Here is a 20197-nt window from a genome sequence, read left to right on the forward strand (position 1 = left end):
AGGGATGGGGGGGGTCTGTGGCTGCCCCACCAAGTTCCTGGGGCCTCCAGGCTGCCCTCTCGGGCTGCTCCCTCTCTGCACGAGGCTCCGTCTCTAATGGGCTCGGCTCCTTGTGTTGCCAGCTGAACGGTGCTTAGGGCTGGGGGTCCTCTACTGTGGGTGCGCACCCCGCAGCCTGCAGCCCCAGGAGGCGCCTGGGCCCTCTCCCCTCCCCGGGGCAGGCTGAGATGGTAACAGTGGTTCCGCCTCCTCAGCCGTGGCTCCAGGGGCATTGTGCCATGTTATGTTGATGTGTTGAGCAAGGGCAGCTTGGGCACTGACTGGCCATGGGGGTGGGCACTAGATTGTCCCGAGGGCCGCTGGGGGCTGGGCTGCCAGGAGATCTGCCCAGCATGCCAGCATGCTGCCCGCTGCGACCCTGAGACCGGAGCCTGCCTGTGCCTCCCTGGCTTCGTCGGCAGCCGCTGCCAGGACGGTGAGTGAGCTGGAGCTGCCCCTGAGCCTTTGAGCTGGGGTAGGCGGCCAGGCCCCACTCACCCTCTCTCGCCTGCCTGTAGTGTGCCCAGCAGGCTGGTATGGTCCCAGCTGCCAGACAAGGTGCTCTTGTGCCAATGATGGGCACTGCCACCCAGCCACCGGACACTGCAGCTGTGCCCCCGGGTGGACCGGCTTTAGCTGCCAGAGAGGTACAGGGGCCCTTGGCTTGCCCTTTGTCCAGACACCCCTCCTTTCCTAGCCCCTGGAGAGGCCTCCGCCCAGGGCCCCCGAGGACTAGGGGCTTGCAGGAGGCCGTGCCCCAGTCCTGAGACGCCCCTGTGCCTGACTCGGCTGTGGTGCCCGTGGCCCGCGCTTGGGCCTGCGCCGGGTGACCCTGAGTTCTGTTGCAGCCTGTGATTCTGGGCACTGGGGACCTGACTGCAGCCACCCCTGCAACTGCAGTGCTGGCCACGGGAGCTGTGATGCCATCAGCGGCCTGTGTCTGTGTGAGGCTGGCTACGTGGGCCCGCGGTGCGAGCAGCGTGAGTCCCGGCCCTGCCTTTGGCTGCCACCCTCCTGAGTGCGTGCACACACATATGCACACGTGCACACACACAGAGCCTTTGGCCATACTCCCTCCTGCACGCACACACGAAGCCTTTGGCCACGCCCCCTTCTGTGCACACGTGCGCGCACACACACATGCACTCGCACACACACACGAAGCCTTTGGCCACACCCCCTTCTGTGCACGCGTGCACACACACACATACAAAGCCTTTGGTAGTACTTCCTCCTGCACGCGTGCGCGCGCACGCACACACAGACACACACACACACACAAAGCCTTTGGCACTACTCCCTCCTGTGTGGACACACACACGAAGCCTTTGGCCGTGCCCCCTCCTGTGCGCACACACACCCACCAAAACGTGCAGGCACACACATGCGCACTGCGGCTGGGCCCTGGCCTGGCTTCCTCTGCCTTCCCTGAGCTTTCCCAGCCCCCACTGCTCTGCTTCACAGCCTGGACCAAGGTCCCACCCTCTCACCGACCTGCACCAGGCTCACTTGGAGCCGCAGCAGGAAGGGGCAGGGCCTGTCCCCCACTGTGGGAGGCCTGGCACCTGGGGGATGGAGAAGGGGTCTGCTTAGGACTGAGGCTGGTATCCCTCAGTGTGTGCCCCCGAGGCTTGGTTGGTGGAACCAGGGGAGGCCTGGGTTGGGTGTCCTAGGGGCAGCCCCTGGGGAGGTTCCCATCCCTAAAGCTGATGCCTGGAGCTCCCTCAAGCCTCCCATGGCCCCACCTGGGTGGGGGATGAAGCATGTGAGTGAGCCCAGTCTCCCTTGGGCAGGAAGGGGCTTCTCATGAGCCAGGCCTGTCCCACAGTCCTGGGGATGGTGGCAAGGCCCGGGCACGGCTGGGTCAGGCTCCTGGCCCTCTGGCTGACTGTGGGCCGGGGCTGCATATCTCAGAGTGTCCCCAGGGCCACTTTGGGCCTGGCTGTGAGCAGCAGTGCCAGTGTCAGCATGGAGCAGCCTGTGACCACGTCAGCGGGGCCTGCACCTGCCCGGCCGGCTGGAGGGGCACCTTCTGCGAGCATGGTGAGTTACGGCACAGGCGGGGGCTAGGCTGGGTGGCCTCCAGTGTGGGCCCCTCCACATCACTGCCCGCTGTCTGCAGCCTGCCCAGCCGGCTTCTTTGGATTGGACTGTCGCAGTGCCTGCAACTGCACCGCTGGAGCTGCCTGTGATGCCGTGAATGGCTCCTGCCTCTGCCCCGCTGGCCGCCGGGGCCCCCGCTGTGCCGAGAGTGCGTGAGGTCCCTGCTCAGCCCAGGGTGCTGCAGGAGGGGGTGCCGGGTCCTCCGTAGGAGACTCCCTCCTGCCACCTGTCCTGAGTGTCTGAAGCTACCAGGCAACCCCCCTGAGAGTGATGCTTTGCTCACTCGGGCCAGAGCGTTGGTCCTTTTTTGTGGCCACTCTGCTGAGTGGGTGGCCTGAGCCAGAGGGAGGGGAGAGTTGGCCACAGCAGCCGAGGGGACCCCGGCAGATCTGCCCAGCTGGCTGTGATCTGCTGCCAACCCCTGGGGTCCTGCCCACCCCTGGCTCTGACCAGCCCTCTCCACCTGCAGCCTGCCCAGCCCACACCTACGGGCACAATTGCAGCCAGGCCTGTGCCTGCTTTAACGGGGCCTCCTGTGACCCTGTCCACGGGCAGTGCCACTGTGCCCCTGGCTGGATGGGGCCCTCCTGCCTGCAGGGTAAGCCACACCTAGGAGTCCAGGGACCGGGGTCCAGGCCTGAGCGAGGGTGCTGGCCTCTTGTGGGGCCCACAGGACACTTGGTGCCTGGGGGAGGGAGGAAGGGGCTGTTAGGACTGAGGACCGTGCCTTTCACCTGTGCCCCTCTCCAGGCAGGGATGGTGAGTCAGGCTGGGCTGGCAGGTCATCCTAGAGGCAGCCCCCTGCAAGATCCCTGACCCCAAAGTCCAACATGGGGCTGGAAAGCCAGACAGACCCTGTGGGGCCAGCTGGCTGGGGGATGCAGGTTGCTCCCTCTTCCCTGGCTCCAGCCTGCCCTGCCGGCCTGTACGGTGACAACTGTTGGCATTCCTGCCTCTGCCAGAATGGAGGGACCTGTGACCCTGTCTCAGGCCACTGTGCGTGCCCAGAGGGCTGGGCCGGCCTGGACTGTGAGAAGGGTGAGCGCTGGGCGGCAGAGGAGGGACATACCCCAGCATGCTTGGTGCAGCCCCGCCTGCAGGCCTAGGAGGGCTCCCGGGTCAGGGGGCAGCACCCTGAGGTGTAGGCTTCAGCTCTGTGTGCAGGAAGCATGGGTCAGGGTCTCCTGGGCCCAGGAGGCAGGACCCTCACCCTCGTGCCTGCCTCTGCTCCCGTAGAGTGCCTTCCTGGGGACGTCGGAGCTGGCTGCTGGCACAGCTGCAGTTGCCTCAACGGGGGCCTGTGTGACCCGCACACGGGCCGCTGCCTCTGCCCAGCTGGCTGGACTGGGGACAAGTGTCAGAGCCGTGAGTGGGGCGGGGCAGCAGGGGGGTCTGCAGGCCCTGCTGGGAAGGGGTGGTATCAGCCTCACTGCAGGGCTGAGGACTGTGCCCGGTTTGGGGCCTCACCAGGGCACTTGTTGTCCTGTGAATGCAAGAGCTGCTGTCGGAGCACTAAGACCCTGTTGGGAGGGTCTCAGCCTAGGAAGCTGGCCTGTGGGGACAGAGTGCTGCTGCTTTGCCTTGGCAGGGGTAGCCCCAGTCAGCCCTGTGGTGGGTGGAACGGAGGATGCTTTGCGGCTCAGGGGGCCGTTCCTGTTTCTTGCATGCAGAGAGGGGCCCCTTCACCCCTTGTCCTGGAGCCTGTGCTGGCTGGGGGCCTCCTGCCAGTGCCGGCGGGGCCTGGTCCACCCAGCGGGGCCTCAGCCCCTCCAGAGCCCAGACATGCAAGGGCAACACTGCCTCATTCCTCAAAGCCCCAGCCTCCCACCCAAGCCCCTGACACCAGCCCCCCTTCCAGCAGAGGCGCCGTCCCCACTGCTTGGGGTGCAACTTGAGCGGTCCCTTGCTCAGGTCCGGAGCCTTGGGTCTGCTGTCTGAGGGGGGCCTGGGCACTCGGCTGGCCTCGGGAGCCTTGGGTCTGCTGTCTGAGGGGGGCCTGGGCACTCGGCTGGCCTCGGGAGCCTTGGGTCTGCTGTCTGAGGGGGGCCTGGGCACTCGGCTGGCCTCGGGAGCCTTGGGTCTGCTGTCTGAGGGGGGCCTGGGCACTCGGCTGGCCTCGGGAGCCTTGGGTCTGCTGTCTGAGGGGGGCCTGGGCACTCGGCTGGCCTCGGGAGCCTTGGGTCTGCTGTCTGAGGGGGGCCTGGGCACTCGGCTGGCCTCGGGAGCCTTGGGTCTGCTGTCTGAGGGGGGCCTGGGCACTCGGCTGGCCTCGGGAGCCTTGGGTCTGCTGTCTGAGGGGGGCCTGGGCACTCGGCTGGCCTCAGGGCTGTCACTGGCTCCCGTCGCCTCAGTGCTGAGCCCCGGCTGCTGTCTACCGGCTCCTTCGCCTTCCATCGGGCGGGGCTGCCAGAGGCTGAGCTCTCAGCCCTATCTGTCTGGTCCCTGCAGCCTGTGCCAAGGGCACATTCGGGCCTCACTGCGAGGGACGCTGTGCCTGCCGGTGGGGAGGCCCCTGCCACCTTGCCACCGGGGCCTGCCTCTGCCCTCCGGGGTGGTGGGGGGCTCCAGGCGTGAGAATGGTGAGCACAGTCCCCAGTTCAGCCAGCATTGGGTGAGTCGTACCCACAGCACCTGCTCCGGGCCTGTCCTGGCCCACAGATCCCCACGGGCCCCTCCCAGAAGCCTCCGCAGCCCTCATCTTTCTGCAGCCTGCCTGCGGGGCTGGTTTGGAGAGGCCTGTGCCCAGCGCTGCAGCTGCCCGCCTGGCGCTGCCTGCCACCACGTCACTGGGGCCTGCCGCTGTCCCCCTGGCTTCACTGGCTCCGGCTGCGAGCAGGGTAGGTGCTCCCAAGCCCCCACCCCGAGGAGCGTCTGGGCAGGGGGATTCCAGAGAGGCTGCCTGTTCCTTGGCTGGGCTGGGCCAGGACCGACCCTGCCTGTCTCCACCCAGCCTGCCCACCCGGCAGCTTTGGGGAGGACTGTGCGCGGATGTGCCGTTGTCCTGGTGAGAACCCGGCCTGCCACCCTGCCACCGGGACCTGCTTATGTGCTGCTGGCTACCACGGCCCCAGCTGCCAGCAACGTGAGTGCTGCCCGTGCCCACCCAGGGGCTCGGGAGTCCTGCCTGGCATGCTGGGTCCCAGTTCCCCTTGTCCCTGGGAAGGCCCTCATCTGAGGGGGTGGAAGATGGAGGGTGTGGGGGCCTCAGGAGAGCTGCCTTGCTGTGTTCAGGGGCACTGGGGAAGCCTCCAGCCCCAGCCCCTGTAGCTAGCCCCTCTCCCTGCAGGATGTCCGCCCGGGCGGTATGGGCCAGGCTGTGAACAGCTGTGTGGGTGTCTCAATGGGGGCTCCTGTGATGCGGCCACGGGGGCCTGCCGCTGCCCCGCTGGGTTCCTCGGGGCGGACTGCAACCTCAGTGAGTGGCTGGTGGCAGCAGGGCTGAGTGGTGCCTCCTGTGTCTCCAGGGTAGGGCCAGCCAGCCTGCAGGAGGATGGCCCCCGACTGCCCACCTCCCTGCCCTTCAGCCCCCTCTGGCTGGGCCTGGCCCCAAGTGGGCTAAGCCAGAGGGGCAGAAAGGACCTGCAGTGCTGGGGGTGTCTATGTGGCCCCAGGTCCCACAGGCTTCTGCTAGCTCTGCCCCTGCACCTGCTGTGCCCGGCGACCTGCGCCATGTCTGCCAGGGGCTTGAGCACAGCCAGGCACAGAGGTCAGCCAGGCAGCTCAGCTGTGGCCAAGCGTCCTGCCGGGAAACGGGCCTCTTCCCTCAGTCATGCAGGGACTTTCCCCTTCTGGGACCCTGGCAGAGCTGGCGGGGTGGGCGGGGGTGGCAGTGAGTCACTGCAGAGCAGGCGGCAGTGGCCTGGTCCCCAGCAGGCCTGCGGGTGGAAGGGAGATGCCAGGGTGGGTGCATGAGAGTTGGCTGGCCCCACCCTGTCTGGGGCAGACCCAGGGTCCCCTCACCCCATCCCATCCTGTCCTATCCCCACTCTGGGGTTGACCGGGCAGGGAGAGAAGGGAAGCCAGCCACGATCACCGCTTCCTCCCCGGCAGCCTGTCCGCAGGGCCGCTTCGGCCCCAACTGCACCCACGTGTGTGGGTGTGGGCAGGGGGCGGCCTGCGACCCTGTGACCGGCACCTGCCTCTGCCCCCCGGGGAGAGCCGGCGTCCGCTGTGAGCGAGGTGAGTGTTCACTCCGGAGGGCATGCTCACGGGCCCTTCACAGAGATGTCACTGGATTAGCCGTGGGGACGCTGGAGGGGTGGGCCCAGCCCAGACACCCGCACATCCTGGCTGCCACCAGCTCCCCACTTGACCCTGGGGCTGAGATGAGAGTGCTGTAGCTTGTGTTGACTACGCTGCCCTGCTTGGGGGAATGGACCGTCCCATGCCACCCCAGCCCCTACCTCGACACTCAGCCCCCGAGGCTTAGGCCACCCAGTGACCCCATCCTCATAGAGGTGGCCGTGGGGGCTGCACGTTCCTACCCAGCACCTGCCTGGCCCCTTGCAGAAGGGATTGGGTGGCTGTCTTCTGCCCGAGGGTGGAGTCCTTCTGGCCCTTTCTGCCAGGCCCAGGGCTCAGGGACCAAAGTGGAGGTGGGCCTAGAGCACAGTCAAGAGTAGAGAGATGGGCTGGACCCAGGAGACAGGCGTAGTGGCTCCTGCTCGGACAGGCCCAGTGCTCATGAACACAGCCACAGCCTCTTGGCCTGGTCCCACCCTTAGTCTGCATCAAGGGACTGGCTGCCCCCACAGCAGTTCTTGGCCTTCTGGGCTCATTGGGAGCCTGTGGCAGCAGAGGGTTCAGGATCCCAGGGCTCAGGCCCCAGCTGGAATGTAGCTTGGCCCCGCCTCACTCCCAGGAAGGATAGTGCCTTCGGGCCGGTCATCAGGCATCCGGCTGTAACAGCAGGGCTACAGCCAGCCACCTCTGAGCCCACGGCAGCCCAGCCACGCTACTTCTCAGGCCTGAAGGATGTGCACTCACTCCCAAGCGGGAGACAGCTGGTTCACAGTGGGCCGCTGCCTCCATGAAGCCTTCTGTGAACCCCTTCCTACAGGCTGGGCAGCCGCTCACCCAGCCCCTTCATGACTGAGCCACCCTCAGTTCCTAGACCAGGTCTGGCACTTGGCATCCTGAGATGACCAAGGAATGAGAAGATGTGGCTGGTGCCACTCCCTGGCATGTGCCCGCCCAGTAGGCAGAGACTGGCACTGACGGGCCTCAGGAAGCATTTACCGAGTGACTGTCAGCCTGTGGGGACATGTCCCCAGAGGGAGCCCAGCCCTCGGCCAGAGCTCCAGGCAGCACCTGTCTTCTGTCCCCAGGCTGCCCCCAGAACCGGTTTGGCGTGGGCTGCGAGCACACCTGCTCCTGCAGAAACGGGGGCCTGTGCCATGCCAGCAACGGCAGCTGCTCCTGTGGCCTGGGCTGGACGGGGCGGCACTGCGAGCTGGGTGAGTGTGTGGGGCCAGCGGGACCCCAGCATCCCCTCAGGGAGGTGCCCTGGGCTGCCATAGGGCTGGGCAAGGCTGGTGCTGAAGGACTGCCCACCCTGCCCACCCTGCTCTGTCCCCAGCCTGTCCCCGTGGGCGCTACGGAGCTGCCTGCCGTCTGGAGTGCTCCTGCCACAACAACAGCACGTGTGAGCCTGCCACAGGCACCTGCCGCTGCGGCCCCGGCTTCTATGGCCAGGCCTGCGAGCACCGTGAGTTGGGGGCCTGTGCAGCTGGGCTGGGGCCCCTTTGAGCCACTGTCCACTCTTCCCGTGTGGGTGATCCAGGCAGCAGTGAAGTGGTGGGGAGGTGGGGAGCCAGCAGCAGTGGGGAGGGACGAGGATGGGCAGGAGGGGGCTTTTCACGGGTCCCTGAATTGGCGGGTTTTACTCACTCTGGGCAAACTGGACATTTCTGCCACCGTGTGCCCTTGTCTCGTGGTAACCGGCATCCTTCAGCCTGTCCCCCTGGCTTCCACGGGGCTGGCTGCCAGGGGGTGTGCCGGTGTCAACATGGAGCCCCCTGCGACCCCATCAGTGGCCGATGCCTCTGCCCTGCTGGCCTCCACGGCCACTTCTGTGAGAGGGGTGAGTGCTTGGTGCCTCCCTGAACCCCCGCTCCCTGGCCCCATCCCGTCTGGGTGCAGGACAGGAGGGGGCCACTGAGCCCACTGCCCCCACCAGGGTGTGAGCCAGGTTCATTTGGAGAGGGCTGCCACCAGCGCTGTGACTGCGACGGGGGGGCACCCTGTGACCCTGTCACCGGTCTCTGCCTTTGCCCACCAGGGCGCTCGGGAGCCACCTGTAACCTGGGTGAGTCTGGGGTCCTGCCCAGGAAGGGCGTGGGTGTGGGTCTCCATCAGTGACCAATATTGATTGGTTGGGCCCTACCTGTGCCAGTCCTGGGCTGGGCACCAACCCCTCCTGTTGCCTGTGCACCTGGACTGTGCCCCCTGGGGGGGCTGGAGTCAGCTGCTGGGACATGCGGTACCAAGCATGGCCCTCCTGCTGGAGCCTTAGGCCAGGCCCTGCCGTGTGGCCCCCACAACGTCCCAGGAAGGCCATGGTCATGGGAGGGGGCTCTGGTTGGGTGGAAAGACTTCCCTGATCTGCCAGCTGTGGATGGGGGGACATCAAGGGGGCTGTGGCCCCTCCAGCCCAGAGGGCCCCACCTGAGGATAGGAGGGGCTCACCTGAGGATAGGAGGGACCCACCTGAGGATAGGAGGGGCTCACCTGCTGGGGCTGCTTACCTGGCCTTGTGGCTCTCAGGCCTGTTGTGCCCTGAGGGGGCATCCCTGAACACTGGCTCCTGTTTGCCCTCCTGGGGCGGGACAGGAACTCGGTGGTGACTCTGGACGTATGCCTGGGGCCTGGGCTTTCTCATGCAGGAGTTCACTGGCTGCAGAATGTAGCTGAGGAAGGCAGGGCAGGGACTGTTTACTCCTCAGGGGAAACCGAGGCCCAAGGTCTTAGCTCCCACACACACCCAGGCGGAAGGCTTCACTCCACCTGGGCTCTGCCGCGGGCCCCTAGACCCAGGCTCCTTGGCTCGGGGAAGGCAGGGATGATGCTCAGGTTTGTCTCCCGCCCCCTCCGCCTTGCAGATTGCAGAAGGGGCCAGTTTGGGCCTAGCTGCACCCTGCACTGTGACTGCGGGGGTGGGGCTGACTGCGACCCTGTCAGTGGGCAGTGTCACTGTGTGGATGGCTACATGGGGCCCACGTGCCGGGAAGGTGAGCTGGGCTTCCTGGGGAAGGGCGGGAAGGCACCATCCCCCAATCAGCCTCAGCTCCACCCTGGCAGAGGATCCCTTTCTCGCCCACTGCAGAGTTGGCCGGGTCACCCTATGGCTATTCAGACATAGCAAATGTCATCTGTCCCCACCCAGTACCCAGAGTGTCACTTGGCTTCTGATGGGTGGAGTGTGAGCTTCACAGTCACTTAACCAGGGGACAGGGGACAGGGGTGGGCCATGCTGCCAGCTGGAAACAGCCCATCCTTCCCAGCCCCAACAGCTGCAAGGGTGGGCTGCAAACTGCACCGGGGGCCTGAAGAGGGTCATGACCCCATGGCTGGGCTGGACCATCCAGAGTATGGATGGACGCTGGCCATCCCTGCCCCTCCTGCCCCCCATACACGTGCACCAGGGTGTGAGGGTGTGTCTGTGCACGCACATGCAACAGTGCGAGCAGCAGGGTGTGTGTGCATGTGTGCCAGTACATGTGTGTGGCACCCAGTGTGTGCCAGTCCACGCACGCAGTCCTGCACGGGCAGCAGGCACCTGTGCGTGCTAGTGCCTGTGTGTTACGTGTGCATCAGTGTGTGAATGTAGCCAGTGCGTCTGCGCAATAGTGCATGCATGTGCGGCAGGGGGCACAGGCGTGTGTGCCGGGCATGTGTGAGCGTGCTCCAGCACCTGTGTGAAGGTGGCTCCTTAGCACCACCTTCAGGACCCTGAGGCTGTCCTGGAATGTGCTCTCTGCCTGCAGGCAGTGCTTTTGGGATGCCCCCACCCCTCTGGCCAGCTCAGACTTTGCTGCCCGCACCCCCCCCCCCCCCCGCGCCCGCACCGTGTACCCGCCAGCGGTGTTGGGAAAGGTTGTCTCTGCAGAGGGAAGTGGGAGGCAGGCTTGGGGCCTGTGCGGGGCAGGACATGTGGGCGGGGCAAAGGCCGGGCGCCAGGCTGCAGGCTCTGCCTTTTGGCTAACTGGGGATTTCACACTTGGGGTCCTCCGCTTGGAGGCCCGCAAATAGTCTTGACTCTGTGTATGTGTTCATCTGTTTGTGCCTTTCTAAGGCAGTCCTGGCTGCAGATGGTTCAGAGCCTTAAGACAGGGGAGCCCCCATCTCGGTGGAGCGGGGCGAGGAGAGGAGGGGCGGGGCCAGCAGCCTGTGCGCTGGTGCAGGGACAAAAGGCTGCCCGGCAGCGGCATCTAGTGGTCAGCTGTGGTACTGCACCGCCGGCTGCCGGCACCTGCGCTGGGTGCCGGGTGCCGGGGGCAGTGCCTTGACATTGAGCTGGAGGCCTCAGGAGCCAGGGGCCCCATGGGCAGTGTCTTGCTGCCGTGGGTAGTCCTGGGTCCTGCGCCCTCCCCTGGAGTGGACTTGGCTTGGCGTTCGGTAAAGCCCCTGATGTCGCGGGTAGTAGAGGCTTGGAGGGGCTGAGAGCTTTCCTTTGGGGAGAGGGAGAGCCCTCCCCCCGGCTCCCGCCCCCGTTCCTTCCCCGAGTGCAAAGGACTGAGAAGGGAAGGAGACTGTGCGGGGGAAGTGGAGGTCCCTGAAGGCCTGGATGGGGTCACGCCTTGCTGCCATTACTGTGGCTCACTCAAGGCTGGGGGTACTAACATGGCCTGCTCTCTCTCCCCTCCAGGTGGGCCCCTCCGGCTCCCCGAGAACCTGTCCTTAGCCCAGGGCTCAGGTAAGGGGTGTGGGGAATGCCCGTGGGCTTGCCAGGAGGGTGGGTTATGGCAAAGTCAACGAAGAGTGCTTAAGTATAATCTGGGCCCCACAGGGCAGCGGCTGCACCTGGGGCCTTGGGCCCCAGGAATCTGGAGCTCAGAGACCAAGGCTGGGGCCAGAGCTGGGAAGGACAGGCTGGGAAGGATGGGTGGGCCCCGCCCACCTGCTGGGCTGAGCTGCTGAGGGGAGGGGTGGGAGGGAGAGGTGCCAACCCAGAACCCAGTCTGTTTTGGGAGCACCCACCCCACCCTGGACTGGCCCTCTTTTCTCCTTTTCCCCAGCGGGCACACTGCCCGCCTCCAGCAGACCCACATCCCGGAGCGGTGGACCAGCGAGGCACTAGTAGAGGCAGTCCCGTGGAGCCCGCCTCTCCAGTCCCAGCCAGAGGGGACCCTGGCCTTTGGTGACCACTGAGAAGGACACTTCATGGGCCCAGAGCTCCTGGTACTGCCCTTCCTTTGAGGGCCGTGGAGGGCTGTGGACAGCCCAGCAACCTGTCACTCTTGGAGGCTGGTGTGGCCTTGAGGAGGGAAGCCTCGCATGGCCGCTGGAAGAGAGGCGCCTCCTGGCCTGGCTCTGCAGAACCCAGGGGCACGCTCTGGGCCTGGGCTGAGGAAGCCCCGCTCTCCCCGCGGCTCTGAGTCGGACTGAGGACAGGTGTGGGTGCCAGTGTGGGTGCAGGTGCAGGTGCAGGCACAGGGCCACTGTCCTCCAGGCAGGCTTTTTGGTGCTAGGCCCTGGGACTGGAAGTCGCCCAGCCCGTATTTATGTAAAGGTATTTATGGGCCACTGCACATGCCTGCTGCAGCCCTGGGATCAGCTGGAAGCTGCCTGTCATCTCCTGCCCAATCCCCAGAAACCCTGATTCAGGTCTGCAGGCTCCTGCGGGCTCACCAGGCTGCTGGCTCCGGTACCATGTAAACCTAGGAAGGTAAAGGAGCAGGCAACCTCCTCGTGGCCTGTGTGTTTGCTGCGTTACATGGACTCTGTGTGGGCTCCTCCCTGGGGCCCGGCCAGCATAACGGTGCACCCAGGGACCTCCCAGTGCACCCGGGGCCCTTTGCAGGGGTGGGGGTGCCACACAAGTGAAGAAGTTGGGACTCATCTCAGTTCCCAGTGCTATTGAGGAGAACGCTGGGGCTGCATTCATTACCTCAGAGACCCAGAGACTGGCTGTTCCCGGAGAATGGCCCAGGGGGAGGAGGGCTGGTGTGGAGGGGCAACCTGGACTGAGGCCGAACTCCCTTGGGCTCACCCCACCCACCCCTACCTGAGCATCAGCAGTCGGGGGAGGGCAGCATCGCAGGGGCAGGGACTCCCTGGGTGAGGACAGACCAGCTCTCCCGAGCACCTGGCACTCATGGGCTGAGGCTGACTTCTCCTGGAAGAAGGGCCCAGAGTGGACGGAAGAGGCAGAGGGTAGAGGTGGTGGCTGGGGGCTCCTCTGCAGAGTGGGGTGGCCAATGGAGAGGGCTGCACTCACACCGCAACACAGGACTCTCTCTCCCTTAAGAAGGCCCCCTTAGGGTCTGGGCTGCCGCCCCCCATCACCCTAAAACCAGCCAAGGTAGCTGAGGCCCCAGGGCAGACGATTTCACCAGCAGGAGGAGGAGGAGTCCAGTGAGCTTGGTTGCTCACAGACAGCAAGGGAGCTGTCACAGAGGAAGCTGATGAATGGACTGCTGTGGGGAGACTTTAAAGTAAAACAGTGATAAGGGAGGGCAGGATGGTGGGGATGCAGAAGCAGCAGCCAGAGAGAGACGGACTGGGGTGCAGACGGAGTGTGGAAAACACATACCTTGAAATGAAGCATCCAGCAGATGGGGTGAGTGGATACAGCTCAGGAGATTCTCCCAGGAATAGCAGGGAGGCGTAAAGAGAGACAACGTACAGAAGATAGATGAATGGAAATGGGTAAGGGAGGTGTTCATTCACATCCATCTAACTGCAAAATACAAAAGTAAGAAGTCATTGACATGAAGCAACAATGACCAAGACGTTCTCAGATCTAAAGGTGAATGATCTCAGTCAGCCTGGAAATGCACAAGGTGGAAAAATAACATAAAAAAGCCATAAGACCTTGAAGAACATCAATGTCAAAGATAAATTCTAAAGTCCCAGAGAAAAAAGAATGGGAATCGAATTGACCTCAGACTTTACGTGAGAAACACGGAGAGCCAGAAAACTGTGATGTTCCATCCTCAGAGTTTGAAGGAAATATTTGAAGGCTGAATTTTACATCCAGCTAAACTATCAAAGGCATGCAAAGTCCATGTTATTCTTAGGCCTTCAAGGCCTCGGCCATTTTTCTACAGAAAAGCCTGATTTAAAAATGCTCTTAGAGACGTTCTCCAGCCAGAAGAGAAAGAAGCCAGGAGGGTGCTCTGAGATATTCAGTCACCACAGTTCCCAAATGGCCTAGGAATTCAGAGAGACAAAATATCACCATTACTCCCCAGTGGGAACCCCCGACAGTCTCAGCATGGTGTGAGGGTGTGGACGGGGGACCTGGCAGGTACCAATCACTCATCCCGCTCAGTGAAGACACAGTGTTCAGCTACGGAAGCCATAAGGCAGGCTGAGCTTCTGCCCATCCGGAGGAAATCTCAGCTATCCAACGGCAGTCAGGAGCAGAGGAAAATAAAGCAGAATAACTAGAAAACACGCTCACAGATCCTAATGTTAACGGTTACAAATGACGACGGAAAAACAAACTCCTGACCATATATTATATAGTTTCAAGCAGCAAGAAGGAGGATATTGAACATTCTCAACACACATAATAAACGCTTGAGATGATGATATGCTCATTACCCTGATTTGATCACTAGACATCCCATGTATCAAAACATCACTGTGTATCCGATGAATATCTACAATTTGTCAATTAAAAACATTAAAAACAGACGACTGCATTAAAAATATACTAAATAGTATTTTTACTATAAAAGACATGCTTCAAAGGGTAGAAACACAGACATGCAGAGTAAACCAAAGGAGAATTAGGGCAGGCGTTTGAATATTTCAGGGTAAGAAGCATCGTAACAGTCTGTAAATATACATACACATACACGCACCCAACAATGAGGCTCGAACATTCATCCAGCAGTGATGGATAGAGCAGGTAGAAAAAAATCGCTGTCATGGGTGATTTGAACGTGCGCTTTACAAAAACCAATAGTTTAAGCAAGTAAGACATAGCAATGATAACCTGAATAAGCTTGGACACACATGGTACATCTGTGTTTATACTTACATGTTTACTGTGTTCACATACACACACCTTTTCAGCTTAACAATATAAAATTACGGGGTACACATGCAGTTTTGTTACATGGACATATCGTATGGTGGAAGAGTCTGGGCTTTAGTGTTACCATTACTGAGTAGTGTACATTCTGCCCATGAAGTAATTTCTCATCCCTCCCTGCCACCCTCCCACCCTTCCAGTCTCCAGTGTCTGTTATTCCCCTCTCTGTCTGTCTGTACACGTTATTTAGCTCCCACATATGAGGGAGAGCATGCAGTATTTGACTTTGTTTCTGAGTTATTTCACCTAAGATAGTGGTCTTCAGTTCCATCCATGTTGCTGGAACAGTCATGATTTCATTCTTCTTTATGGCTGAGTAGTCGTCCATGGTGTGTGTGCATGCAATACTGCATGTCCGTACTACATGGAATGCAGATATATATATATATGTAAAATTCACACATGCGTGCACACACACACACCTCCACACACACCTTTATCCAGTCATCCACTGATGGACACAGGTTAATTCCATATCTTTGCTAGTGTGAACAGTGCTGTGATAAACACATAAGTGTGAGCATCTTTTTGATATAATGAATTCCTTTCCTTTGCACAGGTGCCCTGTGGTGTGATTGCTGGATGGAATGGGAGTTCCATTTTTAGTTCTTTGAGAAAAACCATAGCCTTTTCCATAGAGGCTGAGTTCACATTCCCACCAACAGTGTATATGCATTTCGTTTTGTCTGCATCCTCAACATGTTATATTTTTGACTTCTTTTTAATAATAGCCATTCTGACGGTGTGAGATGATATCTCATTGTGGATTTTTTTTTTTTAGGACAGGGTCTCAGTCTGCCACCCGTGTTGGAGTGCAGTGGCGCCATCTCGACTCACTGCAACCTCCGCTTCCAGGGTTCAAGCAATCCTCCCACTTTAGCCTCCCAGGAAGCTAACTACAGGTGCAAGCCACCACGCCCAGCTAATTTTTGTATTTTCTTTTTGTAGAGATGGGATTTTGCCATGTTGCCCAGGCTGGTCTCGAACTCCTGAGCTCGTGCGATCTGACTGCTTCAGCTTTCCAAAGTGCTGGGATTACAGGTGCAAACCACTGCACTCAGCCTCGTGGCTTTAATTCACATTTCTCTGATGATGAGTGAGTGATACTCACACTTACATTTCTGTGTATAAACTTTACATTCAGCAGGTGCAGAATAACGGAACGCTTAAGAAAACCAAAATTTCCTTCTTTGAAGACTAAGAAGTAAGAAAACACCTTGCAAGACTGATTTTTTAAACACGAGAGAAAAAACTACACAAGAGTTAACTACAAACACAATAGAGAAGAAGGTATAAAAAATTATGAGCAGCTATGTACCAATAACTTGGAAAACACTTAGAAAAATGATAAACTGGGGGAAAAATGCTGAGACTGGTGTAAACAGAGGTTAAAAATGCGAATCAGGCAGTGGCCTAAGAAGAGGCGAAGAGCCGTGGGAGAGCCACTCCTTCCCTCTGCTCAGCCCCAGGAATCCTGGCACAGCTGTAGCATGCATGGTTACACCAGGTGTATACCATCCATTTGTCAACCAGGACTCGTTCCAGAAATTTTTTTTTTTTTTTTTTTTTTGAGACAGACAGAGTCTCGCTCTGTCGCCCAGGCTGGAGTGCAGTGGCTCGATCTTGGCTCACTGCAGGCTCTGCCTCCCGGGTTCATGCCATTCTCCTGCCTCAGCCTCTTGAGTAGCTGGGACTACAGGTGCCTGCCACCACGCCCAGCTAATTTTTTTTTTTATTTTTAGTAGAGACGGGGTTTCACTGTGTTAGCCAGGATGGTCTCGATCTCTTGACCTCATGATCCGCCCGCCTCGGCCTCCCAAAGTGCTGGGATTACAGGCGTGAGCCACTGCACCTGGCCCAGAAATTTTAAATGGAGAAAAACAGCTCACCTCATCCCACAAAGGCAGCGGAAACTTGGTTCTAAAACCAAGGAGGACAGTAACAAGTAAAGGTAACTGCAGACTCATTCCATGTAGGCAAAAATCCTAGATCAAATACTAGCTATCCAAATAAGAGTATTTTACCAAGAACACCGGCCTGACCGAATGGACTGGATCGAATGCAAGGACGGTTTCACATCAGAAAATGCGTCGGTGCATTTGGGTGAGAAGAGAAATCAGATGACTGTATTGATGGCAGCAGAAAGAACGTTGGACAGAGTTCAGTGCCTGTTTGGGATAGGCATTCTTGGAAACCTGAGAAAGGACCTCTTTTGATAGTGGTTAGGTGCAAGAGTCATGTTGAGGGGAGAAACCGATGAATTCAGGTCTGTGCAAAAGATGCCGCCCAGCGGGGCTGGCCGTGCCCACTGGGGTGACAGTCGTCTGGTCCTGCTATACCTCCTCCCAGCCTTCTGCTCTTCAGAGCCCTGCCGTGACATCCCACGTCTGTGCTAGGCCTTCCCCATCAGAGCACAAACTCGGGAGGCAGGGGCTTTGCTGTATACCCGGACCACCTGGAACCGGACCTGGGTAGAGCGCGGTGAGTGTCGTCACAAGAGTGAATAAAGTCAAATCAGAAGATGCCTGCATCAGTCTCACTGCCCCCCCACCGCCCCAGCAGGCAGTATCTTCAGATGAGGAGAAGCAACTGAGGTATAAGGATCTCAGGGGAAGACATACCTGCCGTGGTTCTCAGGGGACAGGATTATCTCCACGGAAAACCCCAAAGGGCTAACAGACATTGCTATAGCTGATAAGGATTCAGCAAGGTTGGCAATAAAATCCTATAAAGCATGGAAAATGTACAACATGTATAAAACCTATAACATCGATAGTGCTTCAACACCAACAATAACCGACAAGAAAACTACAAAATAAGACACCGTTCAACATGGCAACAAAACCTGGAAATCTACGAGAATGTATCTGGCAAAAGAATTTCTGGATTCTTTCAATTCTTCTGATACAGTTTATAAAGACCTCAAAAGGCATGACAAATGACAACTGGAAGGCAAATGTGTCATGAAAAATGTCACTTCCCAGCTATGTCAGATGCATTCCAGTTTGCTGGAAAGGCCCAGCGACAGAGCCCACAGGTGGCATCTGGTGGGCAACCTGCCATGTCTGAAATGGACAAAGGTCTGGGGTCAAGAATGGCAGAGCTGAGCTAGAGAGAGGAGGACCGAGCCGAGCCAGAGGAGGACCGAGCCGAGCCGGAGAGGGGAGGAGATGGGCAGAATTCACGGAGACCCCACAGCCAAGGCCAAGTGTACGGAGAAGGCCCATCTCGCAAAGACCAGAGATCTGCACATCAAAACACCGGTCTACGGCTTACGCCCACCAGCAAAAGTTGGAGGCCAAGGGCTCTGAGTGAATGTGGGGTGAGGACCCCCCATGAACCGCCAGGGTCCCAGGGCCAGCCCTGGAGCCGGCGGCAGTCCGGTCATCGGAGGCCCCGGGGCCCGGCCAGCAGTGCCTTTGCCAGACACCAGGTGGCGTGAGAGGAAGGTGTGCAGCAGGCTGGGGAAGGGGAGTCCCTGCAGAGGACACCGCCAGGGTGGGGCATGTTCTGGAATGTTCCGGAGGGGAAAGATGAGCAGAGCCGCTCAGATCCTAAAACGTGGTTGGGCAACAGCAGGAACTAGGATGAGGTCATGTGAGTGCGCACCCTGTGTAGAAATTCCCGGTCACAGGACAGCAGCAGGGGCTCTGTGGGCTGAGGATGCACATGGCACACGGGACGGGGTGGCGGGGACACAGGGGTGGGATGGAGGGATGTGCTCACCGTGGGGCTCTGGACCTGACAGGTGACAGACCCAACTCCGTGCCTGGACAGAGGGACTGGTGGCCTGTCCCATCTCTGGCTGGACGGAGGGACCGGTGGCCTGTCGAGTCTCTGATGGTTGTCCCGGCCTAGCTGGGGCGGCCACTCCCACCTGGCTTCTGTGCCCCTGTGAACCACACCCCCCTCGCTCCCCTGGCCGCAGGAAAGGTTAGGTGGTGCCTGTCTGGACCCAGCAGTGTCCACTCTGTGCCCGCCCAGGGCTGGGCACTGAAGTTTGCCAAGATGAACCCCAGCCCTCGGCCTGGGCTGCCCCAAGCCTGGGCTATCCTGCCCAGGGTGGCCTTGGGGACAGGGCTTGGGCGCAAGGCCTCAGCAGCAGCCCCCTCCGACTGCCCTGCAGCCACACAGCCCCCACAGCACCCCAGGCCAACAATGGCCTGAAGGATGGGCTGGGACACCAAGCACTGTGGGCACCCTGGCAACCTACTCGGGGCACAGGCCTTGTTGGCTAGACGGGTGTCTTTAGAGCCCTGATAGCCCCCTGCAGTGGGAAGAGGGTCTTTGGGCCTCAGTTTCACCCCCTGCAACAGGAGGGTCTGTGCAGCCAGAGAGCTACCCAGGCTATGTGGCTGCACAGGAGGGCTGAGCAAGGCAAGCCCTGTCTCCTGGGACCCCTCTCCAGCTGAGCCAGTGTGGCAGAGCCCCCGCAGGAGCCCTAATATCTGAGGACTGTGGGCGGGGAAGTGTCCCTGGACCCCAACACTGGAAGTACGGGACAGGCTGAGGTTCCATGAGGAGAGTGAGCAAGAAGACCCCGGGGAGGGGGTGATCGTCCTGGGGGTCCAGGCTGGCTCTGTCCTGCTGAGGGGGCCATGGCACCTGGGCCAGTGAAGGCGGCACCCCAGGCTGAGCAGGGGCCCTCGGACGGGCGTGAGCTGGCACTGGTGCTGGGGGCGGGGCTACACAAGCCTGTGGCCCCCTCTCCTGACACCCCTCCTGCCCATAGGTCTCACCCCTGCCTGGGCCCCCACACCTCACTGGCAGCCCAGGCCTGCGCTTCCTGACTCTGCCGGGAGGGGCTCTCGTCCTGAGCAGGCCTGAACCGGGCCCTCCCCCGGTTGCCCCAGATGCCCCCAACAACAGCCTGGCCACTGCCATAGCAGGACAGCCACGCAGCCTGGGCCCGGACCCCCTCCCTGCAGGCTGAGCATTCTCACTGCCCGCTAAAATGCAGAGGCTGCTGTAGCCACTTGCAGACGGAACTGAGGCGCAGAGGCTGAGTCACCTGCCCCAGGTCACATACGTGAGAGTGAGGTCACAGAGTCAGAGGCCAGGCTTTCCGGATCCGCCTTGCTCCGTGAGCTGAGCGTGAACTTAGCAGTGAGAACTGCCTGGAGGCTGCAAGGCAGCTGGGTTTACACGAAACTGCTGCCCCCTGGCTACCCCCACACCCCCCCCCCCCCACACACACACACAGAGAGACAGACATGCTAGCACGTGTGCACACACCACCTGCCCACACAATGCCCTGCCCTGGCTGCCAGTTTGCTCCCACAGGCGCTCCAGGAAAAGCCCAGGGAGTAACCAGTTCACAGGCAGGACAGCGGAGGCTGGAGATGCCACGCTGGGCGTGGAGGGGCTGGCCCCATCTCAGGGGATTCTGCTCCCAGGTGCCTCCTCTTTCCCAGAGCCCTGGCTGTGCCCCACCCTGCGAGGCGGCCGCTGACCAAAGCCCTGCCCAGGACAGTCCTGCGTGGGCTCCGAGCCTGGACTGGGCCATTGCTGCTGCCCAAGGCCATGGAGGTGACCGGGAGACGAGCTGGCCCTCCTCGCACTGCACGGCCCTCCAGACCTCGCCTCCTCCCCTAAGCCCTGGTCCAGCAGGCGGGGCTGGGAGCAGCGTGTTCTTTCAGCCCACCCCACCTCTCATGCACCAGGTCCTGCAGCTGCCTCAGGCCCTGCAGCTGCCTCAGGCCTGGGAGGGGTGGAGGGCAGCCTCCTATCAATCACCATTTCTGGTTGGCATATGGGGTAGATGCACCCCTGACTTTCCTGCAGAAGCCA

At 60.6% G+C, this 20197-nt stretch overlaps 1 protein-coding gene across 8 annotated transcripts in view; it reads left to right on the forward strand.

Moving 5' to 3' along the window:
• The window catches only part of LOC100975124 (multiple epidermal growth factor-like domains protein 6), a 127870-nt gene extending 113851 nt beyond the window's left edge, over positions 1–14019 (forward strand). For 2 of the 8 annotated variants that reach the window (XM_034953733.3, XM_034953739.4), the window contains 19 exons: positions 344–475; positions 558–686; positions 888–1019; positions 1954–2082; positions 2162–2290; positions 2612–2740; positions 3052–3180; positions 3379–3507; positions 4851–4979; positions 5093–5224; positions 5429–5557; positions 6193–6321; positions 7470–7598; positions 7721–7849; positions 8096–8224; positions 8321–8449; positions 9243–9371; positions 11009–11056; positions 11379–14019. In XM_034953733.3, the coding sequence (XP_034809624.3) occupies positions 344–475; positions 558–686; positions 888–1019; positions 1954–2082; positions 2162–2290; positions 2612–2740; positions 3052–3180; positions 3379–3507; positions 4851–4979; positions 5093–5224; positions 5429–5557; positions 6193–6321; positions 7470–7598; positions 7721–7849; positions 8096–8224; positions 8321–8449; positions 9243–9371; positions 11009–11056; positions 11379–11440 (2312 nt within the window). In that variant the 3' untranslated portion in view covers positions 11441–14019. Of the gene's footprint in view, positions 1–343; positions 476–557; positions 687–887; positions 1020–1953; positions 2083–2161; positions 2291–2611; positions 2741–3051; positions 3181–3378; positions 3508–4850; positions 4980–5092; positions 5225–5428; positions 5558–6192; positions 6322–7469; positions 7599–7720; positions 7850–8095; positions 8225–8320; positions 8450–9242; positions 9372–11008 lie in introns of all 8 variants that reach the window. The other 6 variants (XM_063602254.1, XM_063602252.1, XM_063602262.1 and 3 more) reach the window with 5 other exon arrangements.
• Positions 14020–20197: the final 6178 nt, after the last annotated feature.

This window comes from Pan paniscus, chromosome 1 (genome assembly GCF_029289425.2).
Source record: "Pan paniscus chromosome 1, NHGRI_mPanPan1-v2.0_pri, whole genome shotgun sequence".
Classification (NCBI taxonomy): Eukaryota; Metazoa; Chordata; class Mammalia; order Primates; family Hominidae; genus Pan; species Pan paniscus.